The sequence below is a fragment of the Chelon labrosus genome, assembly GCF_963514085.1.
Source record: "Chelon labrosus genome assembly, chromosome: 14".
NCBI classification, from domain to species: domain Eukaryota; kingdom Metazoa; phylum Chordata; class Actinopteri; order Mugiliformes; family Mugilidae; genus Chelon; species Chelon labrosus.
The window spans coordinates 2099654-2123263 of NC_140347.1; the positions used below are offsets into that span (position 1 = coordinate 2099654).

Consider the following 23610-nt stretch of genomic DNA (forward strand, 5'->3'; position numbering starts at 1 on the left):
TTGCGCTTATGATTTTGAGTGAGAAAAGGTTTTTTACGTGCATGCCTCCCAAACAACTTGTTGGCATGTAGATAGCGCCTGATGGTTGTTTTGGAGACTTTGTGACCCCAAGATGCAACCATTTGATGCAATTCTGTAACAGTGAGCTTTGGAGATTTTTTTATTTCTCTTACCATCCTCCTCACTGTGCGTGGTGGCAAAATAAACTTGCGTCCTCTTCCAGGCTTGTTTACCACTGTTCCAGTTGTTTTAAACTTCTTAACGATTCCTCTGACCGTAGATATGGGCAGGTGTAGGCGAGTGGCTATTTTCTTGTAGCCATTGCCTGACTTGTGAAGGTCGACACACATCTGCCTTACTTGAACGGTGTGTTCCTTTGTCTTTCCCATGTTGAAGAGAAATGGCCTCTGTGTCACGTCATATTTATACCCCAGGGAAACAGGATGTTTCTAATTACTAATTAAATGTTCCTACATACTCTGATCAACTTTGTAAACTACTGTAGAAATGACAGAAATACTTTAATTACATGTATTTCCTAGGAATTGTTAGGGGTGCCAATAATTGTGGAACAGGTGATTTTATGAAGAATAATTATTTCTTAGTCAGGGTTTTTTTTCCCCCCTTAAAAATTCACTTGAGTTGAAGGTTACATTTTTCTACAATTTTCAGTGTGAGAGTATGTTTCTACAATAAAAATTGAATTTATTTTAAGGCTTTTAACACATATTAACCAGGGGTGCCAATAATTATGGAGGGCACTGTATTCTTTCTTTCCTCACTGATCTGTTGTTCATTAATAGAAAGTTTAATGATGATACTTTTAGTCAGGATTCTCTTGTCAGTGATGTTTGAATGAATAAATACCACAACTATCAGCTTTGGATTTAAAGACAAACTGACACTTTGAGGTTTTATCATCATTAGTCAAACTTACACTTCCTCAGACCAGGTTTTAACCACAGCTCTCCACCATGGTCCATCCTGGAGGAAGAAACACAGTCAGAATGATTTTCTATCCAACATGAGTCCTAACTGCTGTTCAACATGAAGCAGAGTTCATCAGTTTATCAGTGAGACACAGAAACAGACTGAAACTCATCAGTATAGACTGTCTCTGATGTTTCACTGTCTGAAAGATAATGAAATGTAGAAATAACACGAGATCAGTCTCCACTGGTCTGCTCTGTTTGAAGTAATGTCCTCCCACATGTGTCACTTAAAATAGAGTTTGACCAACATTGACACATGAACAACTAAACTGTTTTCAGACTGTTCATGGATCAGTCTAACCTCCAGTTTCTGCTAAAAAACAATTTTGGGGGACCAACATACTTTCAGTGACCTTCCACCAGAAATAAAATAACCTCAGTAAATTAGAAACCTACACTATGTGAGCTCCTGTTGTCTGTCCATACCTGAGAGTGTCCAGTCTCCAGAGTGGATCCTCCAGTCCAGCAGACAGCAGCTTCACTCCCTTGTCTCCTGGATGGTTGTAGCTCAGGTCCAGCTCTCTCAGATGGGAGGGGTTGGAGCTCAGAGCTGAGGCCAGAGAAGAACAGCCTTCCTCTGTGATCAGACAACCTGACAGACTGGAGATAGAAAAATATCAGACACTCAAGGAGAAGAAGGAAAATCCTCCAGATGTTGAACTTCTGCACCAACATGAACCTAAATCAGGATTTAACTGATCAACAACCAGCTGTATCCTGACCTGAGAGTTTCCAGTTTACAGTTAGGACTCTCCAGTCCAGCAGACAGCAGCTTCACTCCTGAATCCTGCAGGTTGTTGTTACTCAGGTCCAGCTCTCTCAGACTGGAGGACTGGGAGCTGAGAACTGAGGACAGAGCTTTACAGCTTCTCTTTGAGAGGTTACAACTGCTCAGCCTGAAGAAGAATCAACATCAAATGTTTTATTTGTTATTTACTAAATGAATCATGTTTCAAATAGTTCCTAAATCCACCTACAGAGCTTTGTTGGAGGCTTTGACCACTGGCAGCAGCCTCAGAAGAGCCTCCTCTGAAGCAGAGTATTTCTTCAGGTCAAACACATCCAGACCTTCTTCTGATGACAGTAAGACGAAGACCAGAGCTGACCACTGAACAGGAGACAGTTTATCTGTGGAGAGACTTCCTGATCTCAGGGACTGTTGGATCTCCTCCACTAGAGAACCATCATTCAGTTCATTCAGACAGTGGAACAGATTGATGCTTCTCTCTGCAGACAGATTCTCACTGATCTTCTTCTTGATGTACTGGACTGTTTCCTGATTGGTCTGTGAGCTACTTCCTGTCTGTGTCAGCAGGCCTCGAAGGAGAGTCTGATTGGTCTGCAGTGAAAGACCCAGGAGGAAGCGAAGCAACAAGTCCAGGTGTCCATTTGGACTCTGTAAGGCCTTGTCCACAGCACTCTGATGGAGACGTGGTAGTTTAGATTTGTTTCTAAAGAGTTTAGACAACAGAGATGTAGTTTGTTGATCTTCCATCAGGTTGACAGCAGAGTTGATGAAGGTCAGATGGACATGAAGAGCAGCCAGAAACTCCTGAATGCTCAGATGGACGAAGCAGAACACCTCGCCCTGGTACAGTCCTGTCTCCTCTTTAAAGATCTGTGTGAACACTCCTGAGTACACTGAGGCTGCTCTGATATCGATGCCACACTCTGTCAGGTCTGAGTCATAGAAGATCAGGTTTCCTTTCTGCAGCTGATCAAAAGCCAGTTTTCCCAGAGACTCAATCATCTTCCTGCTCTCTGGACTCCAGTGTGGATCTGTCTCAGCTCCTCCATCATACTTGACCTTCTTCACTTTGGTCTGAAACACCAGGAAGTGGATGTACATCTCAGTCAGGGTCTTGGGCAGCTCTCCTCCCTCTCTGGTTTCCAACACATCCCCCAGAACTGTAGCAGTGATCCAGCAGAAGACTGGGATGTGACACATGATGTGGAGGCTTTGTGATGTCTTGATGTGGGAGATGATCCTGCTGGCCTGCTCCTCATCTCTGAATCTCTTCCTGAAGTACTCCTCCTTCTGGGGGTCAGTGAACCCTCTGACCTCTGTCACCATGTCAACACAGTAAGGAGGGATCTGATTGGCTGCTGCAGGTCGTGTGGTTATCCAGAGGCGAGCAGAGGGAAGCAGGTTCCCCCTGATGAGGTTTGTCAGCAGCACATCCACTGAGGTGGACTCTGTAACATCAGTCAGGATCTCAGTGTTGTGGAAGTCCAGAGGAAGTCGACACTCATCCAGACCGTCAAAGATGAACACAACCTGGAACTTTTCAAAGCTGCAGATTCCTGCTTCTTTGGTTTCAGTAAAGAAGTGATGAACAAGTTCCACCAAGCTGAACTTTCTCTCTTTCAACACATTCAGCTCTCTGAAAGTCAATGGAAATATGAAGAGGATGTCCTGGTTGGCTTTGTCTTCAGCCCAGTCCAGAGTGAACTTCTGTGTTAAGACTGTTTTCCCAATGCCAGCCACTCCCTTTGTCATCACTCTTCTGATTGGTCTATGTCTTCCAGGTGAGGCTTTAAAAAGGTCTTCTTGTATGATGCTTGTTTCTGGTCTGTGTGGTTTCCTGGATGCTGTTTCAATCTGTCTGACCTCATGTTCATCATTGACCTCTGCAGTCCTTCCCTCTGTGATGTAGAGCTCTGTGTAGATCTCATTCAGAAGGGTTGAGTTTCCTGCTTTAGCAATCCCCTCAAACACACACTGGAACTTCTCCTTCAGAGTAGATTTAACTTTACGTCCACACTCTGCAGCAAGAGTTCCTGAATGAACAAGAAATGTAATGAATCAGTGAACTCATTCATTTTAATAACATTCACATGTGTCCAGAAGAATTAATAGATGTGATTCAGATGTTTTCATCATATTAACATCAGAGTCTAGAAATATAAACTTCTCCCATGTTTCCTCAATTTCCTCTTTCCATCAAGTTAAAGCTGTTAAATCCTCTTACTGCTCTGCAGACAGTCAGCCAGCTCCTCCTGCTTCATTCTCCTCAGGAAGTTCACTGTGATCTTCACAAATAAATCTCTGCTGCTCCTCCTCTGCTCTTCATCCTCACCCTCCAACACCTCCTCATCTTCCCTCTGACTCTCTGAGCATTCTGGGTAATCTGGACTCAGAACCTTCTGGATCTTCTTCAGCTCGTTCTTCATAAAACTGATGATGTTCTCCTCCAGCAGCTGGAACAGAATAATAATCCAACTTAAATGATCAGAACACGGGGGATTAAGATGGCGTCGTAGAGTAGGCAGCATTGCTGAGCGAGCTCCGGTGGTGTTTGTCAGTTTATATTTCATCTGTACTTGTGTGAATGGTAAAAAGTGTGGAACTTTAAATGGGAAGTGTTTGAACATGAGCCTGGACAGATATTTTTTAAAGGTCTTGGACAACATGCCCAGAAACAAGAAAAATTAATCGAAGAAACCCCCTGCTAATGCCGAGAAGGAAGGGGAGCTATGTGCCTGGGTCTATGGAACCAAGTATTGTTCAAGCCCTAGACAGAATAACTGCTAACCTTACTAAGTAATCGACACCAAGATTTCCGTCGTCCTGGAGGCCTTTAGAGAACAGACCTCTAATATGGTCTATGGCAGCAGTCCCCAAACTTTTTTGGCCGCGCACCTCCTTCTATATCCCAACCGCGCTGACGCACCCCCAATCCCCCACACTTTAAAAAAAAAACAAAAAAACGCAACAAGCTTTTTTATATCTATATTAAAGGCAGCATGTTTAATCATGCTCAAGTTACCAGAACACACTTATAACAAAATAATCACGATCACAACAATGCGCTATCGCATTTGAATTAAACTGAAACACTAACATTTTCAATATAATGAAACAAAGTTATGCACAAGCTTCCACTTTTAAAAGCAAAGGGGATGGATGACAGGCTCAGGATCAGACTCAGACGCAGAAAGCAGATAAGTTGGGGGAAATATGGATAATATTTTCAGCCGCATTAAAAATTGCAGCAATGACCATGGAGCTAACACAACCGCGTCATCATAACACAGCGGTTATGGAAATAAAATTAGAACGCCATCTTGGAACAGGGCCACTTGCTCCTACAGTGCATTACATCTATGGAGGAATGGTGTTTATACACAATAAAAGTGATCATAAATCGCTCAGTTGAAGTGTGGCATCTTTTCTTTACAATCTTCTGTCAGAAGCTAGTCTGCTGATAACATTAAGTAGAATTTGTATTTGGGTAGTAAAACCATATTTTTTATCATAGCTACATGTGTGATGTTTTTAACAAATCAATACGTTTGTAAATCGGTCCAAAATTCAGCGAATAATTCTACTTTGAGATTGAGGAGTACCTCTTTCCTTCGTAGGTTCATGCACTGCTGCTTCTGCTAGCCCTGTACCAAGATGGCGGCGCTTTAGGCACGTCCCTCAAAAGTCAATGCGGCGTCTGTGTATATATGTCTATGGCACGCACCACACTTTGGGAATCCCTGGTCTATGGTTAGCAAATCATGCACCAACAAAAGTTCCGAGACGCAAAGTTCGATGAGAGACAAGAGCCAATTAATAAGGTCACTCGCCACCAAGTGGTCAGGGGTGTGAATTGCAATCTGTCAAAATGACGGTTGGCCTTCAGATTTTAATATTCGGTTAACGCAACCCCTGCTCCAAATGGATGCAAAAAGGTGCGTCACTATGCGTTACTGTACCTGGCTACTCTAAAGGCAACAGGTAGGTTCATACTCACGCTCCATACCTGCGCTTATGACATTATATGTCTACATGGGTGAATTTTGTCCACGCACCAAGTTATGGTCACCGTGAGCAAACTTAAGTTTTTGTTTATTCTATGTGTGGGTGTCAGGGGAATATAGGGTGCAGCCTTATTCATTTAGTGCAGTGTGATTTACAAGTGACAGCTGCAGATTAGGTGGCAGGGACAGCCCCCATTGTATTTGTGCTTTTTTGTTTTTGTGTAATAGTTCTTGTTTAGATTTTTTTTTCCCAGCTCAGTGACTGTTTTCATTGTATTATGCAGTTTCAGATTAATGCTTTTGGTGAGTTGTGTGCCACCTAATCTGCAGCTGTCAGGGTACACCCTCAAGATGGCGTCAGGTGTTTGTGGTGTTCGTGGAGCACTGGCAGCTATTTTAGTTTATGTGTTGTTTTTAAATGTTATAGGTTTTAGATTTGAATATGGTTGCGCGTACAGTGGAATTAACGCACGAGTGATCTTTAGACTGCGGATCATCTGTGAAGCCAGTCAACAAATGTTTTGGATATGGCAGAGCTGCCGTCATCACGCAGGTCCATTTCGCCGGCAAGTCCAGAGCTCATGGAAAGCAACAGGCTGACGCTTTCGGCACAGTATTATCCATCTGTTTGCTGCTCGCCGGAGATATCCATCAGTGTCCGGGCCCAAACAACTTGCAAACGAAAATTCGGCCAAAGGCGAGACGTAGCAGTGACTGTCCTAACTGCGGGAAGGTGGTGAGGATAAACGCTAAAGCTGTTGCTTGTGACTTTTGTGGTGCCTTTGTTCACATAAAATGTGGAAATATTGCATCTAAAACCTATGAACTGGCCGTAAGGAGTAGATTTGACATCCCGTTGGTATGTAACTGGTGTTGTTCGAATGAAATGTGTCACGCGAACGTCATTGATTGTCTGGAGGACTTGGAGACGATGCGTTCTGAAGACAGCTTTGTTGATGCAAGGAATGTTTGCGAGGGTGTTTTCAGTCGCAAGGGACTTCATTTTATCCATATTAATGCAAGGAGCTTGCTACCTAAGCTTGAGGAGGTTGGGCAACTTGCAAATACTTCTAAGGCGGCTGTGATTGCGGTGTCGGAAACATGGCTTGATGGATCTATACAGGATGCTGAAGTTGAGCTTTCGGGTTACTCCATCTACCGGCATGACCGTAACAGAAACGGAGGAGGAGTGTGCCTATTTATAAGGAACGATTTGACATATAACCCACGGGCCGATCTCCAAGTGGAGGGTTTAGAGACTGCCTGGATTGAACTGCTGCTTCTATAAACGAAGCCCATTGTCATTGGCGTTTGTTATAGACCCCCTAAACAAACAGATTTTTATGAACTCTTTGAAACAGCTTATTGTAAGAGTAGTGTATGCATGAAAAGCGAATGTATCATTATGGGTGACTTTAACACAAATATATTACAGCCTCATAGTAGCTTGAAAGAATCTCTTTCCATGTTTTGCAAGGTATCTGGCCTAAAACAGTTAATTAATGAACCTACTAGAGTGTCTGTTAACAGTCAGTCCCTATTGGACTTAATATTAGTCTCAGAATGTGAAAATATTTCTCAATCAGGGGTCCTTGATATTGCTTTGAGTGATCATAGTGTCACTTTGAGTTTATCCACACTGTCAATTAACAAAGCCACTGGACAGGACCTTATTCCGCCTAGATTTCTGAGTAATAGTGCCAATGTAACCTCTAGGGCACTCACTCATATAATAAATTTATCTTTAAGTCAGGGTATTTTTCCAAGAAACATGAAAAGGGCCAGGGTCGTCCCCCTTTTTAAAAAAAGTAGCAGATCAGAGGTTGGTAATTATAGGCCTGTATCAATTCTGTCAGCCATATCGAAGGTGATTGAGCGTCTTGTGTACGAGCAGGTGGAAGAGTACCTTATCAGACAGAATTTACTGTACGAACTTCAGTCCGGATTTAGAGCAGCTTATTCTACGGAAACCTGTCTTGTTCATTTATTTGATTACATTCGACAAAACTTTGATGAAGGAAAGTATGTGGGCATGGTTTTACTTGATTTACAAAAAGCCTTTGATACTGTAAATCATGCTATACTTCTATCAAAGTTACATAGTATAGGCTTTAGAAATACTGCTGTGAAATGGTTCACCTCTTACCTCACTGGAAGAACTCAAGTATGTGATGTTGAGGGGACCATATCAGATCCTCAGGATATTACTTGTGGGGTGCCCCAAGGTTCTATCCTGGGTCCCCTTTTATTTTTAATTTATATCAACGACATGCCAGCCGCAGTGAAATGTAAGCTGCTTTTATATGCTGATGACTCTGCATTACTGGTCTCTGGGAGTGATGTCAGTGAGATTGAGAAGACTCTAGGTAATGAATTAGATAGTGTTTGTAAGTGGCTTATAGACAACAGGCTTTCGATTCATCTGGGTAAAACAGAGTCCATTTTATTTGGAACAAAAAGGAAGTTGTCTAGAACAAATGCACTTAAGGTCACATGTAATGGCACTGATATAGTGTCTCAGAAAAGTGTCACATACCTGGGGCTAACATTAGAGCAGTCATTAACCTGTTCATCTGTTGTCGACAAAATATTATCCAAGTGTGCTGGCAAATTGAAATTTCTGTATCGCAAGACAAGACATCTAGATTTCTCTATCAAGAAATTACTGGTTGTATCACTGATTCAATGTCATTTTGATTATGCATGTTCTGCCTGGTACTGTGGGTTATCAGTTAAACTTAAAAACAGACTGCAAGTGATGCAAAATAATGTTATCCGCTGCCTACTAAACGCACCCCCCAGGACTCATATTGGTAGAGATGCTTTCAAAAGGGTAGGGCTGTTGCCAGTACATGTTAGAGTTGAACAGTTAAAGCTGAACCACATGTTTAATGTCATAAATGGCTCTGCTCCCAAATATTTACACTCTCACATAGAAATGGTTCATACACAACATAATCATAACACTAGGGCCAGTGTCCGTTCTTGTAAAGTACCCAGAGTTAACAGTAGGGCTGGTCGATTTTGGAAAAAATGAGAATCACGATTTTTTTTGGTCAAGATTGAAATCACGATTCTTCAAACGATTCTTTTTGAGTTGGAAAATAAAATGCATTTATTTGGCATTTCGGCAAAAAAAAAAAACTCACTGTAACCCCCCAATTTGGGAGAGACCCAGAGGTGAACTGTCCCCCGCGCCCCCCTCCCCTTTACCTTTCTCACGCACACCTTCTGTGCACGGCACCTTCTCAGCAAGCAGGGGCGCCTGCAGCTGCAGGGGGCGACAATTTGCCAGTTCCCCACACAGATATGACAGATAATAGAAAACCATGTAGTGGCGCAGATGTATTTGTTCATTTATTTATTTTTTTCCCCAAGTGCTCGTGCCGCCCCCCTTGTGTCATGAAAAATGCCGCCCCGGCCGACTGCCCGGTTCGCCCGTGCCTAAAACCGCTACTGGGTGCAGATGTGTGCTTCGTCGATTCTTCGAATCCAAAGTGTTGCCATACAAGAGAACTTGTTTTACCCTTTTTATCGACCAAACGGGACCGCGCTGTTTTCTGAATAAGATGCGTGTTGCAGGTCACCACACATACACACACACAGAGCTCGTGCGGACGCGTTGAATGCTCTGGGGGAGCGACTGAATTGCGCATGCGCGTCTCTTTCAGAAAAACCTCACAGACAACGGAAAATGGCAAAAGAATCGTTCCAACTCGATTTTATTAATTTGGAGATCGTTTGAACCAAGAATCGAAATCGTGATCAAAATTCAATTAATTGCCCAGCCCTAGTTAACAGTGCAGCTAGAAGTGCTTTTTTCTATACAGGCATCATATTGTGGAATAATCTGCCACTTTCCCTCAAAATTCTAAACACCAGAGGGAGTTTTAGACGTCAGGTGAAGTCATTTTTATGGAATAGAGTAAATTAGCTTTTTTAAATATAGATGGATTATTTTATGTGATCTGTGATTTTTTGTTTATAGAATTCTCCTAATCTTGGATGACTCTGTGTTATATGTTATTCTTTTGTTCTGTAATATGTCTTATGTGTGTCTCAACCACCAAGGACCATGTTGGAAATAAGTGTTCACACTTTAACATGCTATCCTTTGGATTATGTTGTCTGTCTAATCCACAAATAAATCAAATCAAATCAAAAAAATATAGAGAGTTGACTTAAATGGTATGGCAAGTAATAAGCTACGCTTGTGTACATGGAATGTAAGAGGGGCCAATAGTCCTATTAAAAGGAGAAAAATAGTCACCTTTCTGAAAAAAGAACACATTGATATTGCCCTATTGCAAGAAACACATTTGGATGATGTAGAACACCTACGACAGGGTGGAGTCGAGCAGGTATTTTTCTTCTCATTTACTTCAAGAAGTAGAGGAGTGGCAATTCTTGTGAGAAAGAATCTTCCTTTTTCAGTGACAGAATGTGTTAAAGACAAACATGGAAGGTATGTTATAGTCAGGGGGCTCTTACTAAGTATGGTTGTTTCCATTCTGAATATCTATTATCCCTCCTGCTCATACGTCAGATTTTATAACTAAAGTATTCATAGATTTCTCTGAGATTCACTCAGATATTCCCATAGTGGGTGGAGATCTTAATTGTATATTAAATCCCTTTATTGACAGGCTCCCCCACAAACCTCTTCCTCTTTCCTCACAAGCTAAGTCACTCAATTCTATATGTAAAGATTTAGGATATGTTGATGTATGGAGGACAATCCATCCTTCGGACAAAGAATACACTTTTTTTTCTACACCCCAATACAAGGATTGATTATTATTAATTTTTTTTTATCTGGGCTCTCCTTACATTTTGTTTTATCTTGTGTAATAGGTAGTATTGTTATTTCAGATCATGCCAATGTGGTGCTGGATCTCTCTCTTAAGGGTATAGGAAACAGAGTAAAATACTGGAGACTAATACAACTATTTTAAGGAACCATACCTTCGTATCCTACTTTAATACTGAGTTTAGATGTTTTCTTTCGATTAACTCGCAGTCAACAGATGATTCTGCTCTCCTATGGGAAACTATTAAGGTGTATACTAGAGGGATTTTTATTCCATTCTCAGCCAGCAGGCAGCAGCAGAAATTGAGGAAGCAAAATGTGTTAATGACTGAGCTTAAAGGTGACAGAGAATGAAAAAACGTTTTTACCTTGTCTTAGTTGAATAACGGTAGTCTGCCCGCATTTACGAACATACGAAAAGTGCTAGACATTCTGAACATCTCCGTTTCATAGAAATTCCTCCTTTAGAAATGTCAGCCAGAAAATGGCCCAATCTGAACAACGGATACATATTACGTAAAATGCATCTCACTGCCCCCCCACTCTCATTCAATTCCCTCCCCTTCAAAATAATTTGCATACATCCGCCCTCTCGCCTCCAACGGGAAGTACATTGCAGCAGTGCTTGCGGAGTTCAAGGCGAAATGGCGAGTCGCGTTCCGAGGTGTGCTCTTCCAGGCTGTGCAAGCGGTGTGCAAACTTTCCATTACATTCCCACCGAAAGAAATGCACGAGATGCGTGGCTGCTGTTCATTTATAATCGGATTCCAACTACATTCAACCACAGACTGCTACTTCGTTTGTGTGTCACTCCGAACCTATTCCAACTTTTCTATACACTTTCAACTTTTAATACAGAACAAGCATCCGCCTTTGAGCGAGCCTCTGTCTATTTTGATGCTCCTATTGTTACAGTCTAGTTGAAACGGTTCTATTTTCGTTCTGCTCGAACGGTAGGCTACCGTCAGCCCAAGACCCAAACAGCCTCGGGCAGGTTTATGCAGTAGAGTAGAATTAGTATTTATTCTCAATGTAATGCTGCAAAAGGATTAGGCTAATGTCCAAATGGCCCGTGCTATAACTTCGTTAGGACACTTTGGGCAAGGAATGTATTACGCTTGAAACAAACAAAAAAAACATTCAAATAAACTTAACATTCAGAAACGTTTAAATCCAGCCTTTGCTGGACTGGTTCTTCTTCCTCCGATTCAGTGTCCTCTTCGGATTCGGGCTCAAACATATAAGGCTGAATCTGTGAATGTGCCAGATAGCGAAGTTTACATGAGTGGCAGCAAATGCAGCCAATCAGCGTCAAGTGCTTGCATTTCATAATGAGGTTGCCAGTTAAGCCCGAAGGGGCGCCAAATAGGTGCAAAACCACGCGTTTAAAATCCCCCACCCTAATATAGCTTTCTAAGAGAGGTTTTTAGGAAGCTTCTAAGGCATTACAGACCCAACCAAAATTTTATTGTCTGCATGTCACATCACAGATCAAGGATAAATACCCCGTTCAATCATTCTATGTCACCTTTAAAACAAAAGAAAGGGCCTATGTTGATTCTCCAACTCCTGCCTTATTGCGAGAAATATCTGCAGTCAGAGCTACCTCAGATAACCTCCTTACACAAGATGAGGAAACCAAACTTAAATTTACTAGACAAAGATTTTATGAACATGGGAATAAGCCTGGAAAATATTTGGCATACCTTACTAAAAAAAAGATCGGAAGCACAAGCTATTGCAGCCATTTGTAATGCTCAGAATAATCACATATATGACAATAAGTCCATAAATGACACCTTCAAAGAATTTTATTGTAGACTGTATGCATCTGAACAACCATATGACGCACCTGAATTAATGGAAGACTTCTTTTCCTGGCTTAGTTTGCCTAATATATCAGCAGAACAACAAATCAATCTTAATGCCCCCATTTCCAGAGAGGAAGCACTGAACACTATAAAAACCTTACAAAATGGAAAAGCCCCTGGGCCTGATTGGTTTAGTAGTGAATTTTATAAAGAATTTTGTGAATTATTAGCAGACCCATTACTTGATATGTTTAACCATTCTTTTTTGCAGGGAAGCAAATAAGGGAAGCAAATATTTCTCTCATTCTGAAAAAGGGGAAGTGCGCAGAGTGTTCCTCATATAGACCGATATCTCTTCTTAATGTGGACCAGAAGATACTTTCAAAAATAGCTATTCGAGTTGAAGACCTTCTGCCTAAAATTATTAAAGAAGATCAAACAGGTTTCATAAAAGGTCGCAATTCCTGTAACAATGTCAGGCGCCTTCTCAATGTAATTCAGGCTTTCCAGCAAAGAGATATTGATGGTCTGGTGCTTTCTCTAGATGCTGAGAAAGCCTTTGACCGGGTAGAATGGGCTTACTTATTTTATACGTTAAATAAATTTGGTCTCGGTGATAACCTCATCAGGTGGGTCAAAATTCTGTATGATAACCCTCAGGCGACCATTCTGACTAATGGGCTTAAATGAGACAGTTTTCCATTGTACAGCGGTACGAGGCAAGGCTGCCCCTTGTCTCCCCTCTTGTTTGCCGTTGCCATCGAACTGTTGGCAGAGGCCATGAGGATGGCACCTGCTATACAGGGTTTGTTAGCTGATTATGAGCACTAGACTAGTCTGTATGCAGATGATGTTTTGATATTTATCTCTAATCCAGAGACGTCAATACCAGCTCTACTTAACATAATTGATTAATTTAGCAAATTTTCTTTTTAGCAAAAAAGTCTGAAACCATGTCACTTGGGAGCCTTTGTTCAATATCAACTGCTTTACCTTATTTTCCCTTTAAGTGGTCCCCTGTAGGTTTTGTATACTTAGGTATATTCATAACCCTGCAATTTAAGCAAATGTGTAAAGTAAATTTTGTTCCCCTGTTCGAGAAGGTGAGGCAAGATTTGGAGCGATGGAATTCTCTGCCTGTCTCCTGGCTAGGACGTATATCCTTGGTTAAAATGAATATTTTGCCTCGATTGTTGTATCCTGTTCAAATGGTTCCGGTCATATTTTCAATAGGGTGATGAAAGACCTGAATGGCTGGCTAGGTTCCTTTATATGGAGCAAGCGCAGACCAAAACTTAAGATGGCTACATTACAACTTCCAACTTTAATACACTTCTGGCCTGGCGATCAGTATGTCGACTTGAGGGAAGGTCAAAGTTTACATCTGTTTTTACCCCTGTTGTGAATAATCCTGATTTCCAGCCTGGGATGTTTGATAGTGGTTTTAGACAGTGGGGGGATAATGGTGCCCATAGACTGAAGGACTTGTTCTCTCATAATGTGGTTATGACATTTGAACAAATCCTAGAGAAATATTCTGTCCCCAGACATGACTTTTTTCGTCATCTGCAGATAAGGCATTATATCTTACACAGTACTTATTTAATTAAGAACCATGAAATTTCTCCTGTTGAGAAGTTATTATTCCTAACAGATAGAGAGGTATCTTTGAGCCTATTTTGTAAAGCTATATATACTACACCCCCTGTTGGGTTACAGAGGCTTAAAGGCACATGGGAAAAGGAACTAAACATTACAATTGATGATGAAGAGTGGAGGGATGTCTGGAGATATGCTAAATCAGTTTCAGTTTGCAATCGTATCAAAGCAATACAATTAAGGATCATACACAGAATGCACATATCCCCCAATCGCAGGCATCACTTCAATCCTACTCTTTCACCCATGTGCCTTAAATGGAAGACAGAAATTGGTACTCTAACTCATTGTTTTTGGTCAGTTTGAAACTGCAAATGTATTGGTCTAGTATGCTATCTGAAATAGAAAAGATATTGGGCTTAGAACTGGAGATGGACCCTATGTTTCTCATACTGGGCCTCCCAAGCCGACGCTTAATATCCAAACAGAATAAGAGGTTGTATTGTATTCTAATGCAGCGAGGAAGAATATTTTATTGCAGTGGATTGATGAAAAAGTACTAACTGTTAAAGGCTGGCAAAGAGTGGTGTTTGATCTAGTGCCATTAGAATACCTTACATGTATATTACATTCAAAAACAGACCAATTCTATAAAGTGTGGGAACCCTATCTGAACAGATCAGTGGTTCCCAAAGTGTGGGGCAAGACCCCTAGGGGGGTTGCAGAACCATTGCGGGGGGATGGGCACAGGGCACGGATCGAATTAGAGGGTGACAATTTTTCGGGACGCCCGTGAGTCACGATATTCCCGCGGGTGTCCCGCGGTATGGGAGTCATTTTCACTGTTGGTAACGTGATAGGGACGAGATAGAGCAAATAATCAACGGGAGCGGGCGGGACCGGGACGGAGGACGGAGCCGGAGATTAAATTAAAAAGTGCCGCTGCAATGCGGTGAGTGCACCCAGCTTTAGACAACAACACAGGGAGCAGGAAGGGATTTAAGAGTCTTTCTCTCGGGATTTTGCGGGACAGGATTTCTTTGGGGGGGGGGCAAGTTATTGGGATATGACGGGAGTATTTTTGTGGGCTTGGGATGGGATGGGAGCGATGAGATGGACAGGCTCTTGACGGGCTCCCACACAAACGCAAAGCTGTTACACTGAACATAATTACACAGTAAAGTTTACTTTTATTTGGTCAAAAAGGCTCATGTTTGTATTAATTACAATGTGTGAAATAAACTACAACAGTGTCTCAGTTTGTTTGTTTTTTGGGAGGAGGGTGTGAAGATTTTCTCATGTACCAAAGGGGGTCCCAGCAGAGAAAGTTTGGGAACCACTGTGATAGATATAAAATATTATCTTACCTGATAGTTATGGGCCTTGAGTTTGACATGTGTGGTTTATGAATGATCATTTATTTAATAACAGACAGTTAATACAGTAGTATTATTATTAGTATTGTTATAAGTTCATTGGTACAGATTTCATTTAAGATTTAATTAACTGCACTTTATAAGAGAATGTGTTCATTGTAAAGCATTTCAAGCTTTAAGTATGACTAATTGCTTTCTTGATCATCCCTTTACTAAAAACACCAGCACAAAATAAAACATACCACTGCTGCGGGCACAGGATTGAGTTCAGCCTATTGGCACGGCCCTCCAAGATATTTAGGGTTTCTCATGTGGCCTCTTGAGAAAAATAATTGTCCACCCCTTGTATAGACAGTCAGTGTCTATTTGATTCGGTCTAATTTGATTGTATGACCTGTCTGCATTAAAATCACTACATGCTGTAAAATCACTATACTGCTGTAATTATTTTACTGTAGGCTACTTAAGGGTTCAGGTTAATGAACTTGTGTTGCCGGCTGGCTGACTGACTGGCTCATCGCGGTGCGCATGAAGTAGGCTGGTCTGTTAACGACTCCCGGGCCACTTCCTTCCCCCAGTCCGCCCCTTGCAGTGGATGGTCTCCCAGACACCAGAACGCTCTGCTTTTGGTTTGTTTGTTTTGCTTTGTTTACTTTTTTTTATTTCTGTGAACCATATTATGTAACCATAGATTGTTTTTTTTCTTGTCAAAATGAAAAATTAATAAAAAATATTGAAAAAAAAAAATGATCAGAACACAATCATGTTGATCTGAAAGGCTGCTTGTTGACAGCATTCAACATGAAGACTTCTCCAACCAGAATGCTAGTTTGTGGTTGTTGAGGTTAGCAGTAGTAGCTGTGATTGAACATTTACTCACCATGAATATGGAGTCCAGGTCTTTGTGATGATGATCACTGGAAACCACTGAGATCTGCTGCTGAAGTCTGTGGAGAAACATCTTTGATTTAAGTAAATATCTTTAACAAACACACTCCTGCCATGTTTAGACTGTATGTTGCACACTGTGCCAAAACTAAACACAACAGACCAGACCCAACTGCCACAAATAAACTAAAGGCAGCGGCACTCTGGGTGGGAAAAAAAGACACAGCAAAATCTGACAGGCAAAAAGAGCCAAAAACGCCTCAACACCTGGAGGGGGGGACAATTAATACCAATTAATAACAACATGTTCCACATTGGATTTTTACTGCTTGAATATTAAAGGGGAACTACTGTTTTTTACAACCTGGACCTTATTTCTGGCATAAAATACCATTGTTTACTGACCAATATCACTTTTGTTTCATTTGCACTCGTTCAGGAGATAATTAGATCAGCGTATATCCATATAGTGGGAGTGCTCAGGGCACTGAGACACAGCCTCTAAATAACGCATTATCTGCCACGAAACTTGTTCATTTCACCAATATTTTGTTATGATACGCTAGAGATATTCTCCACTGAGTCCGGAGTTACGTGTTATCATCATCCAGGGTCTGTAGATTGACCTACAGACCCTGGATGGTGTCTTCTGACCTGGACGATGTCATCTCTGAGCGGCATGCGCACCCACGAAGGTCGGCTTGTTTATCTGTAATTTGCTACTGCTAGTTTTATGCAACATGGCTGAAAATTTTTCCGACTCTGAGGTTGTGGACGAACCACAGCAGTAGCAAATTACAGGTAAACAAGCCGACCGTAGCGGGTGCGCGCGCCGCTCATAGATGACATCGTCCAGATCAGAAGACATCATCCGGGGTCTGTAGGTCAATCTACAGACCCCGGATGATGTCTTGATGATGATAACACGTAACTCCGGACTCAGTGGGGAATAGCACTAGCGTATCATATCAAACAATTGGTGAAATGAACAAGTTTCGTGGCAGATAATGCGTTATTTAGAGGCTGTGTCTCAGTGCCCTGAGCACTCCCACTATATGGATATACGCTGATCTAATTATCTCCTGAACGAGTGCAAATGAAACAAAAGTGATATTGGTCAGTAAACAATGGTATTTTATGCCAGAAATAAGGTCCATGTTGTAAAAAACAGGAGTTCCCCTTTAACGCATAAGAAGGAATTCTGAAACACTGACTGTGAAATTCGATGTTTGGCTGCATGTTGGCCTAGGGTAACTAGTTAGTTCTAAAGAGTAGCTTATATAGTTTTGAATGACACCCAGCATAGCAGAGTAGAGCAGAGTGGATTTTCATTCATTTTCATGATCTAACTATGATCTAACTGACACAAACACATGTATAAAATACTTCTTTTAGAGACATTAGGATAGAACACCACATGTCCTATTACATGACCAACTTACTGGCAGTTAGTTACATAACATTTTGCTGGGCACCAGATTCATCTTGTGCCCAGTGCGCTCACTGTGCAACAAAATAGAAGAACTCCAGCTACAGATGGGGAAAAACAGAGACCTTTCTACATCTTCAGTCCTTTGCTTCACCGAGACCTGGCTGAGTGGATTAATACCGGACTCCGCGCTGCAGCTGGAAGGATTCCTACTCTTCAGAGCGGATCGCCACACAGAGCTCTCCGGCAAGACGAAAGGTGGAGGTCTGTGTTTTTACATCAACTGTAGCTGGTGTACCGACGTGACAGTGATCCAGCAGTACTGTTCCCCGGACTTGGAATCACTTTTCATAAACTGCAAACCCTTTTACTCCCCCCGCGAGTTTTCTTCATTCATTCTGGTCTGTGTTTACATCCCGCCGGCAGCCAACGTCCATGACGCACAGCGCGCGCTGGCCGACCAGATTCTACACGTGGAGAAAACTAACCCGGACTCCTTAGTTATTGTCCTCGGTGACTTTAACAAAGGAAATCTCTCCCACGATCTCCCTAAATATAAACAGTTTATCAGCTGTCCCACCAGGGAAGACAGAACTTTGGACCACTGCTACACCACAGTCAAAGATGCCTTTCACGCTGTCCCCCATCAGACCACGTCATGATCCACCTGATTCCAGCATATAGACAGAAACTTAAACTCTGTAAACCTGCTGTGAGGACATCTAAGATGTGGACTAGTGAAGCTGTGGACCGCTTAAGGGCATGTTTGGACTGTACTGACTGGGACACTTTCAAGGCAGCAACAAACAGTTTGGATGAGTACACAGAAGCAGTGACATCATACATTAGCTTCTGTGAGGACTGCTGTATTCCAACACGCACCAGGGTGAGTTATAACAATGACAAACCCTGGTTCACAGCCAAACTCAGGCACCTCAGGTTGGAGAAGGAGAAGGCATTCAGGAGTGGAGACAGAGAGAAATTCAAAGAGTCAAAGTACAAGTTTAGCAAAGCAGTGAGGGAAGCTAAACGACAGTACTCAGAAAAGCTGCAGAGCCAGTTTGCAGCCAACGACTCGAGCTCTGTCTGGAGGGGCTTCAAGAACATCACCAACTACAAGCCCAAACCCCCCCACTCTGTGAACGACTCACGCCTGGCCAACAACCTGAATGAATACTTCTGCCGCTTTGAAAGACAATGGGACAGTACCACGTCCACCACCCCCCACAATGACACCTCTCCCACCAGCACTGGTATCTGTGAAACCTCACAGGCCCTCACACTAGTGCCCCCCTCCTCCCCGACAACAACAGTGGCCAAGGCTCCTTCACAGCCGGTGGTCTCAGAGCCTCCCCCCTCCATCTCACCTCTCACCATCCTGGAGAAGGACGTGAAGAGGCTGTTTACGAGGCAGAACCCCCGCAAGGCTGCTGGACCAGACGCTGTGTCTCCATCCACCTTGAAGCACTGTGCTGATCAGCTGTCTTCAGTGTTCACGGATATATTCAACATCTCACTGAAGTCATGTCACGTGCCAGCTTGCTTCAAGGTCTCCACCATCATCCCAGTCCCCACAAAGCCAAGGACTACTGGTCTCCATGACGACCGCCCTGTTGCGCTGACATCGGTTGTGATGAAGTCTTTTGAGCGCCTTGTGCTTTCTCACCTTAAGGATTTAACAGACCCATTCCTGGACCCCCTGCAGTTCGCCTACAGATCAAACAGATCTGTGGATGACGCTGTCAACCTGTCCCTCCACCTCATCCTCCAGCACCTGGACTCCCCCAGATCATATGCCAGGGTCCTGTTTGTGGATTTCAGCTCGGCCTTCAACACGGTCGTTCCGTCTCTACTACAGAACAAACTCTCCCAGCTGACCGTGCCTGACTCCATCTGCAGGTGGATCACAGACTTCCTGTCTGACAGGAGGCAGCATGTGAGGCTGGGAAAACACATCTCAGACTCCCGTACCATCAGCACGGGTTCCCCTCAAGGCTGTGTCCTTTCTCCTCTGCTCTTCTCCCTGTACACCAACAGCTGCACCTCCAGTCACGAGTCTGTCAAGCTCCTGAAGTTTGCGGATGACACCACCCTCATCGGGCTCATCTCAGGTGGAGATGAGAGCGCCTACAGATTGGAGATTGACCGCTTGGTGACTTGGTGCAGCCGCCACAACCTGGAGCTGAACGCCTCCAAGACAGTGGAGATGATCGTGGACTACAGGAAGAACACAGCCCCACTCCTCCCCATCATCCTGTGTGACTCTACAGTCAACACTGTGGACTCCTTCCGTTTCCTGGGCACCATCATCTCCCAGGAACTCAAATGGGAGCTGAACATCAGCGCCCTAATTAAAAAAGCTCAGCAGAGGATGTACTTCCTGCGGCAGCTGAAGAAATTCAACCTGCCAAAGACAATGATGGTTCACTTCTACACTGCCATCATTGAGTCCATCCTCACCAACTCCATCACCACCTGGTATGCTGCAGCCTCTGCTAAGGATAAGAGCAAACTGCAGCGTGTCATTCGATCTGCAGAGAAGGTGATTGGCTGCAGTCTGAAGTCTCTCGACGAGCTGTACGCTTCCAGGACTCTGAAGCGTGCAGCTAAGATTGTGGCTGATCCCTCTCACCCTGGACACGGACTATTCAACAGACTCCCCTCTGGCAGACGGCTGCGATCCATCGAGTGCAGGACCACTCGCATGGCGAACAGTTTTTTTCCATCCGCAGTGCGTCTGCTGAACAATGCCAAGACCCCCCATGAACACATCAAACCCACTACCATCCCACAGTAAATGTTCTGGTGGAATATACATATATATACTGTGTATATATTTTTGTATTTTGTTGTATTTTTATGTTTATATCTGAGAGCAAGTTTCTATATTTATTCTATAATATAGTTTCTATATTTTATTTTATTTTATTTTATTTTATTTTAGGCGTAACAACACCAAAGCAAATTCCTTGTATGTACGATCATGCTTGGCAATAAAGTCTATTCTGATTCTGATTCTGATTCTGATCTAGTGTTAAACAAGTGTAAGTGTTGTGAACTGAAAGGGAAAGCATGTGGAGTCAAAGTCACTGAGGCTGATAATGGCCATCTTAGAAAATGGATCATGAAAGAACTTCCCAGTTAGACATCAGTCATAATAGATCCTTACAGTCAGTCAAGGGGCTGTTAAGGTGGTTCTAGCATCTGTTGAGGATATCTCCTCACCAGATAACTACCTCATGGGCACCTTCCCTTGGAGGTTTACATGACTTAACCAGCTAGGAGAGTTTCCCGATGTAAACCTAGAATTCACTGGTTTATAACAAATGTGGCCTGGGAACTGCTTGGGACTCAGATGAATCCTGCTGCTAAAATGTGTAAGATACTTTACTTGACCTCAGTTTTGATTTCTTACCTTGGATCTCTCTCCATGGACACAGCTGGATATAAGAGAGTCTTATTTCTCAAGTTTGATCTTCCTACAAACACAAAACAGACATTTCCTTTTATTTTCTTTACAAGGTCAAACTACACACAAATTTACAATCTAACATTTTATAAAATAATTATGTACTAATTTTGTTTTAGCCTAGAATCTAGACGCGCCCCTAGCGGCAGCAAATTACATTTGCTTCCAGGGGCAGTCTAGTTACTCGCCGTTGACTTGAGATTTCGAAAAATCCAAGATGTACCGGGCCAATCACGAGTCGGTGGGCGGGCTTAACATGATGACGACTGACCTGCGACCATAAGTTCCGTGAATTACGCGTGAATTCCCATCCTGCTAGAACTACCAGAGCGATGGCTGCTGCTAGTGAACAACTTTCTTTCGAATCGGCTTTGGCCGCCACTCTGAAAGACTTGAAGTTAAGCTTTTCTCTGAGAAAGGAACAAGAAACTGCACTGAGGTCGTTCTTACAAAAGAAGGATGTATTTGGAGTTTTGCCAACCGGATACGGCAAAAGTTTGATCCACAGCTTAAAAATGATTAATGCAGGAGAAACTCAACCTGTAGGCGAACTCATAAAAAAAAAAAAAACAGGATGCAACAAGAACTATTTAATATCTATTAGGATAAGTTTTTTCCACAACACATGCAAGGAACTCTCTTTTCCGTCGCTCTGACTATGTCACCTTCTTCGTTGCTCTGATTGGTTGTAGCGCTATCCTATTGCGTGGAGAGGGAGTTTGAAAGACAACCGTTTATCCCACCCCTCCGCTTGAGCCCTGTCTATGGAGAGTGCCCAGACCCTACATTTAATGTGGGTCTGGCTCGTCAGGCTAGTTTTGTTTTGCTTTTATGAACAAAATATTGCTCATCATTTCAACATTCAACTTAATGTGGTTCCAAAGCCGGACAAGTCAATAACATAGACCATCTTGTGACAGTTCGATGTTCTGCTGGGAAACTTCTGGACCTGGCATTCATTGGTGTGGATGTTACTTAGACATGTAGCACCCACCTAGACCAGACCAGGCACCCCCACCCCATAGCAATGACACTCCTTGATGGCAGCAGCCATCCCCAGCAGGATGCAGCCTGACACAGACACACACACACAAACACTTTAGGAACAACTAAAAAAAACATATGAAGAACAGCACAAGGTGTCGCAGCTTTCGACACTATCTCCCACTCCATCCTTCTCCATAGACTGGCATCCATTGGATTATCTGGCACACCTCTGGACTGGTTCCACTCATATCTCACAGGCTGAACTCAATTCATTCAATTAAAAGTTTTTGCATCCCAGCCATCTCCCATCTCATCTAATCATCATCTAACTTTCACTGTTATGCGGACGACACCCAGCTCTACCTTTCCTCTGCGCAATATCAACCGTCTCGGCCCGTCCCTCACCACCGACAACACCGCCATCCTGGTCCATTCCCTCGTCACCTCCCGCCTGGATTACTGCAACTCACTTCTCACTGGTCTCCCCCTCAAGTCCCTCTGTAAATTACAGCTTGCTCAAAATGCTGCTGCCCAGATTATCACCAGGACCACTTCTTCTCATCACATCACCCCTGTTCTCCAGCAGCTTCACTGGCTTCCCATCACTCACCGCATCACCTAAAAGATCCTCCTCTTAACATTCAAAGCCCTCCACAACCTCACCCCTCCTTATCTGACTGAACTTCTCCACATCAACACACCCAGCTGGACTCTTAGATCATCATCATCCAACAGCCTCACCATCCCTCCTGCCCACATGACCACCATGGGGTCCAGAGCCTTCAGCCGTTCCACCCCCACCTCTGGAATTCCCTTCCACCCACCATCCGTAACATTGACACTTTGGCCATTTTCAAATCCCATCTCAAAATCCACCTTTTCCTGCAAGCCTACCCTCCATGACTGTCACTGTCTCCAGATTTCTTATCTTTTTATCTTTTAGTGTCTTATACTTGTAGTTTGTTAAATGCTTTTGATGTCGGTTATGTATTTTAAACCCTGTTTTACTTGTACGGACGGTGACCTTGGGTGTTTTGAAAGACGCCTATAAATAAAATGTATTATTATTAACATTCATATGTGACTGTTTTCAGTCCAGAGGAATTCATAGATTCAGATGTTTACATCGTATTAACATCAGAGTCTAGAAATATAAACTTCTCCCATGTTTCCTCCATTTCCTCTTTCCATCAAGTTAAAGCTGTTAAATCCTCTTACTGCTCTGCAGACAGTCAGCCAGCTCCTCCTGCTTCATTCTCCTCAGGAAGTTCACTGTGATCTTCACAAATAAATCTCTGCTGCTCCTCCTCTGCTCTTCATCCTCACCCTCCAACACCTCCTCATCCTCCCTCTGACTCTCTGAGCATTCTGGGTAATCTGGACTCAGAACCTTCTGGATCTTCTTCAGCTCGTTCTTCATAAAACTGATGATGTTCTCCTCCAGCAGCTGGAACAGAATAATAATCCAACTTAAATGATCAGAACACAATCATGTTG

General features: G+C 42.9%; 1 protein-coding gene and 1 long non-coding RNA gene across 2 annotated transcripts in view; both read right to left on the reverse strand.

Moving 5' to 3' along the window:
• LOC311499740 (uncharacterized protein) overlaps positions 1 to 23610 on the reverse strand; it is a 420449-nt gene that overhangs the window by 122758 nt on the left and 274081 nt on the right. Inside the window, exon 11 of the mRNA XM_084560857.1 lies at positions 1419 to 1592. Coding sequence (XP_084416983.1) covers positions 1419 to 1592 — 174 coding nt within the window. The remainder of the gene's footprint in view (positions 1 to 1418; positions 1593 to 23610) is intronic.
• On the reverse strand, positions 16218 to 23530 carry LOC311499774. The gene is made up of 3 exons (XR_014699465.1): positions 23332 to 23530; positions 21073 to 21136; positions 16218 to 16287 (listed from the first exon to the last, which is right to left on the reverse strand). It is a non-coding gene; the product is annotated as an uncharacterized lncRNA (long non-coding RNA).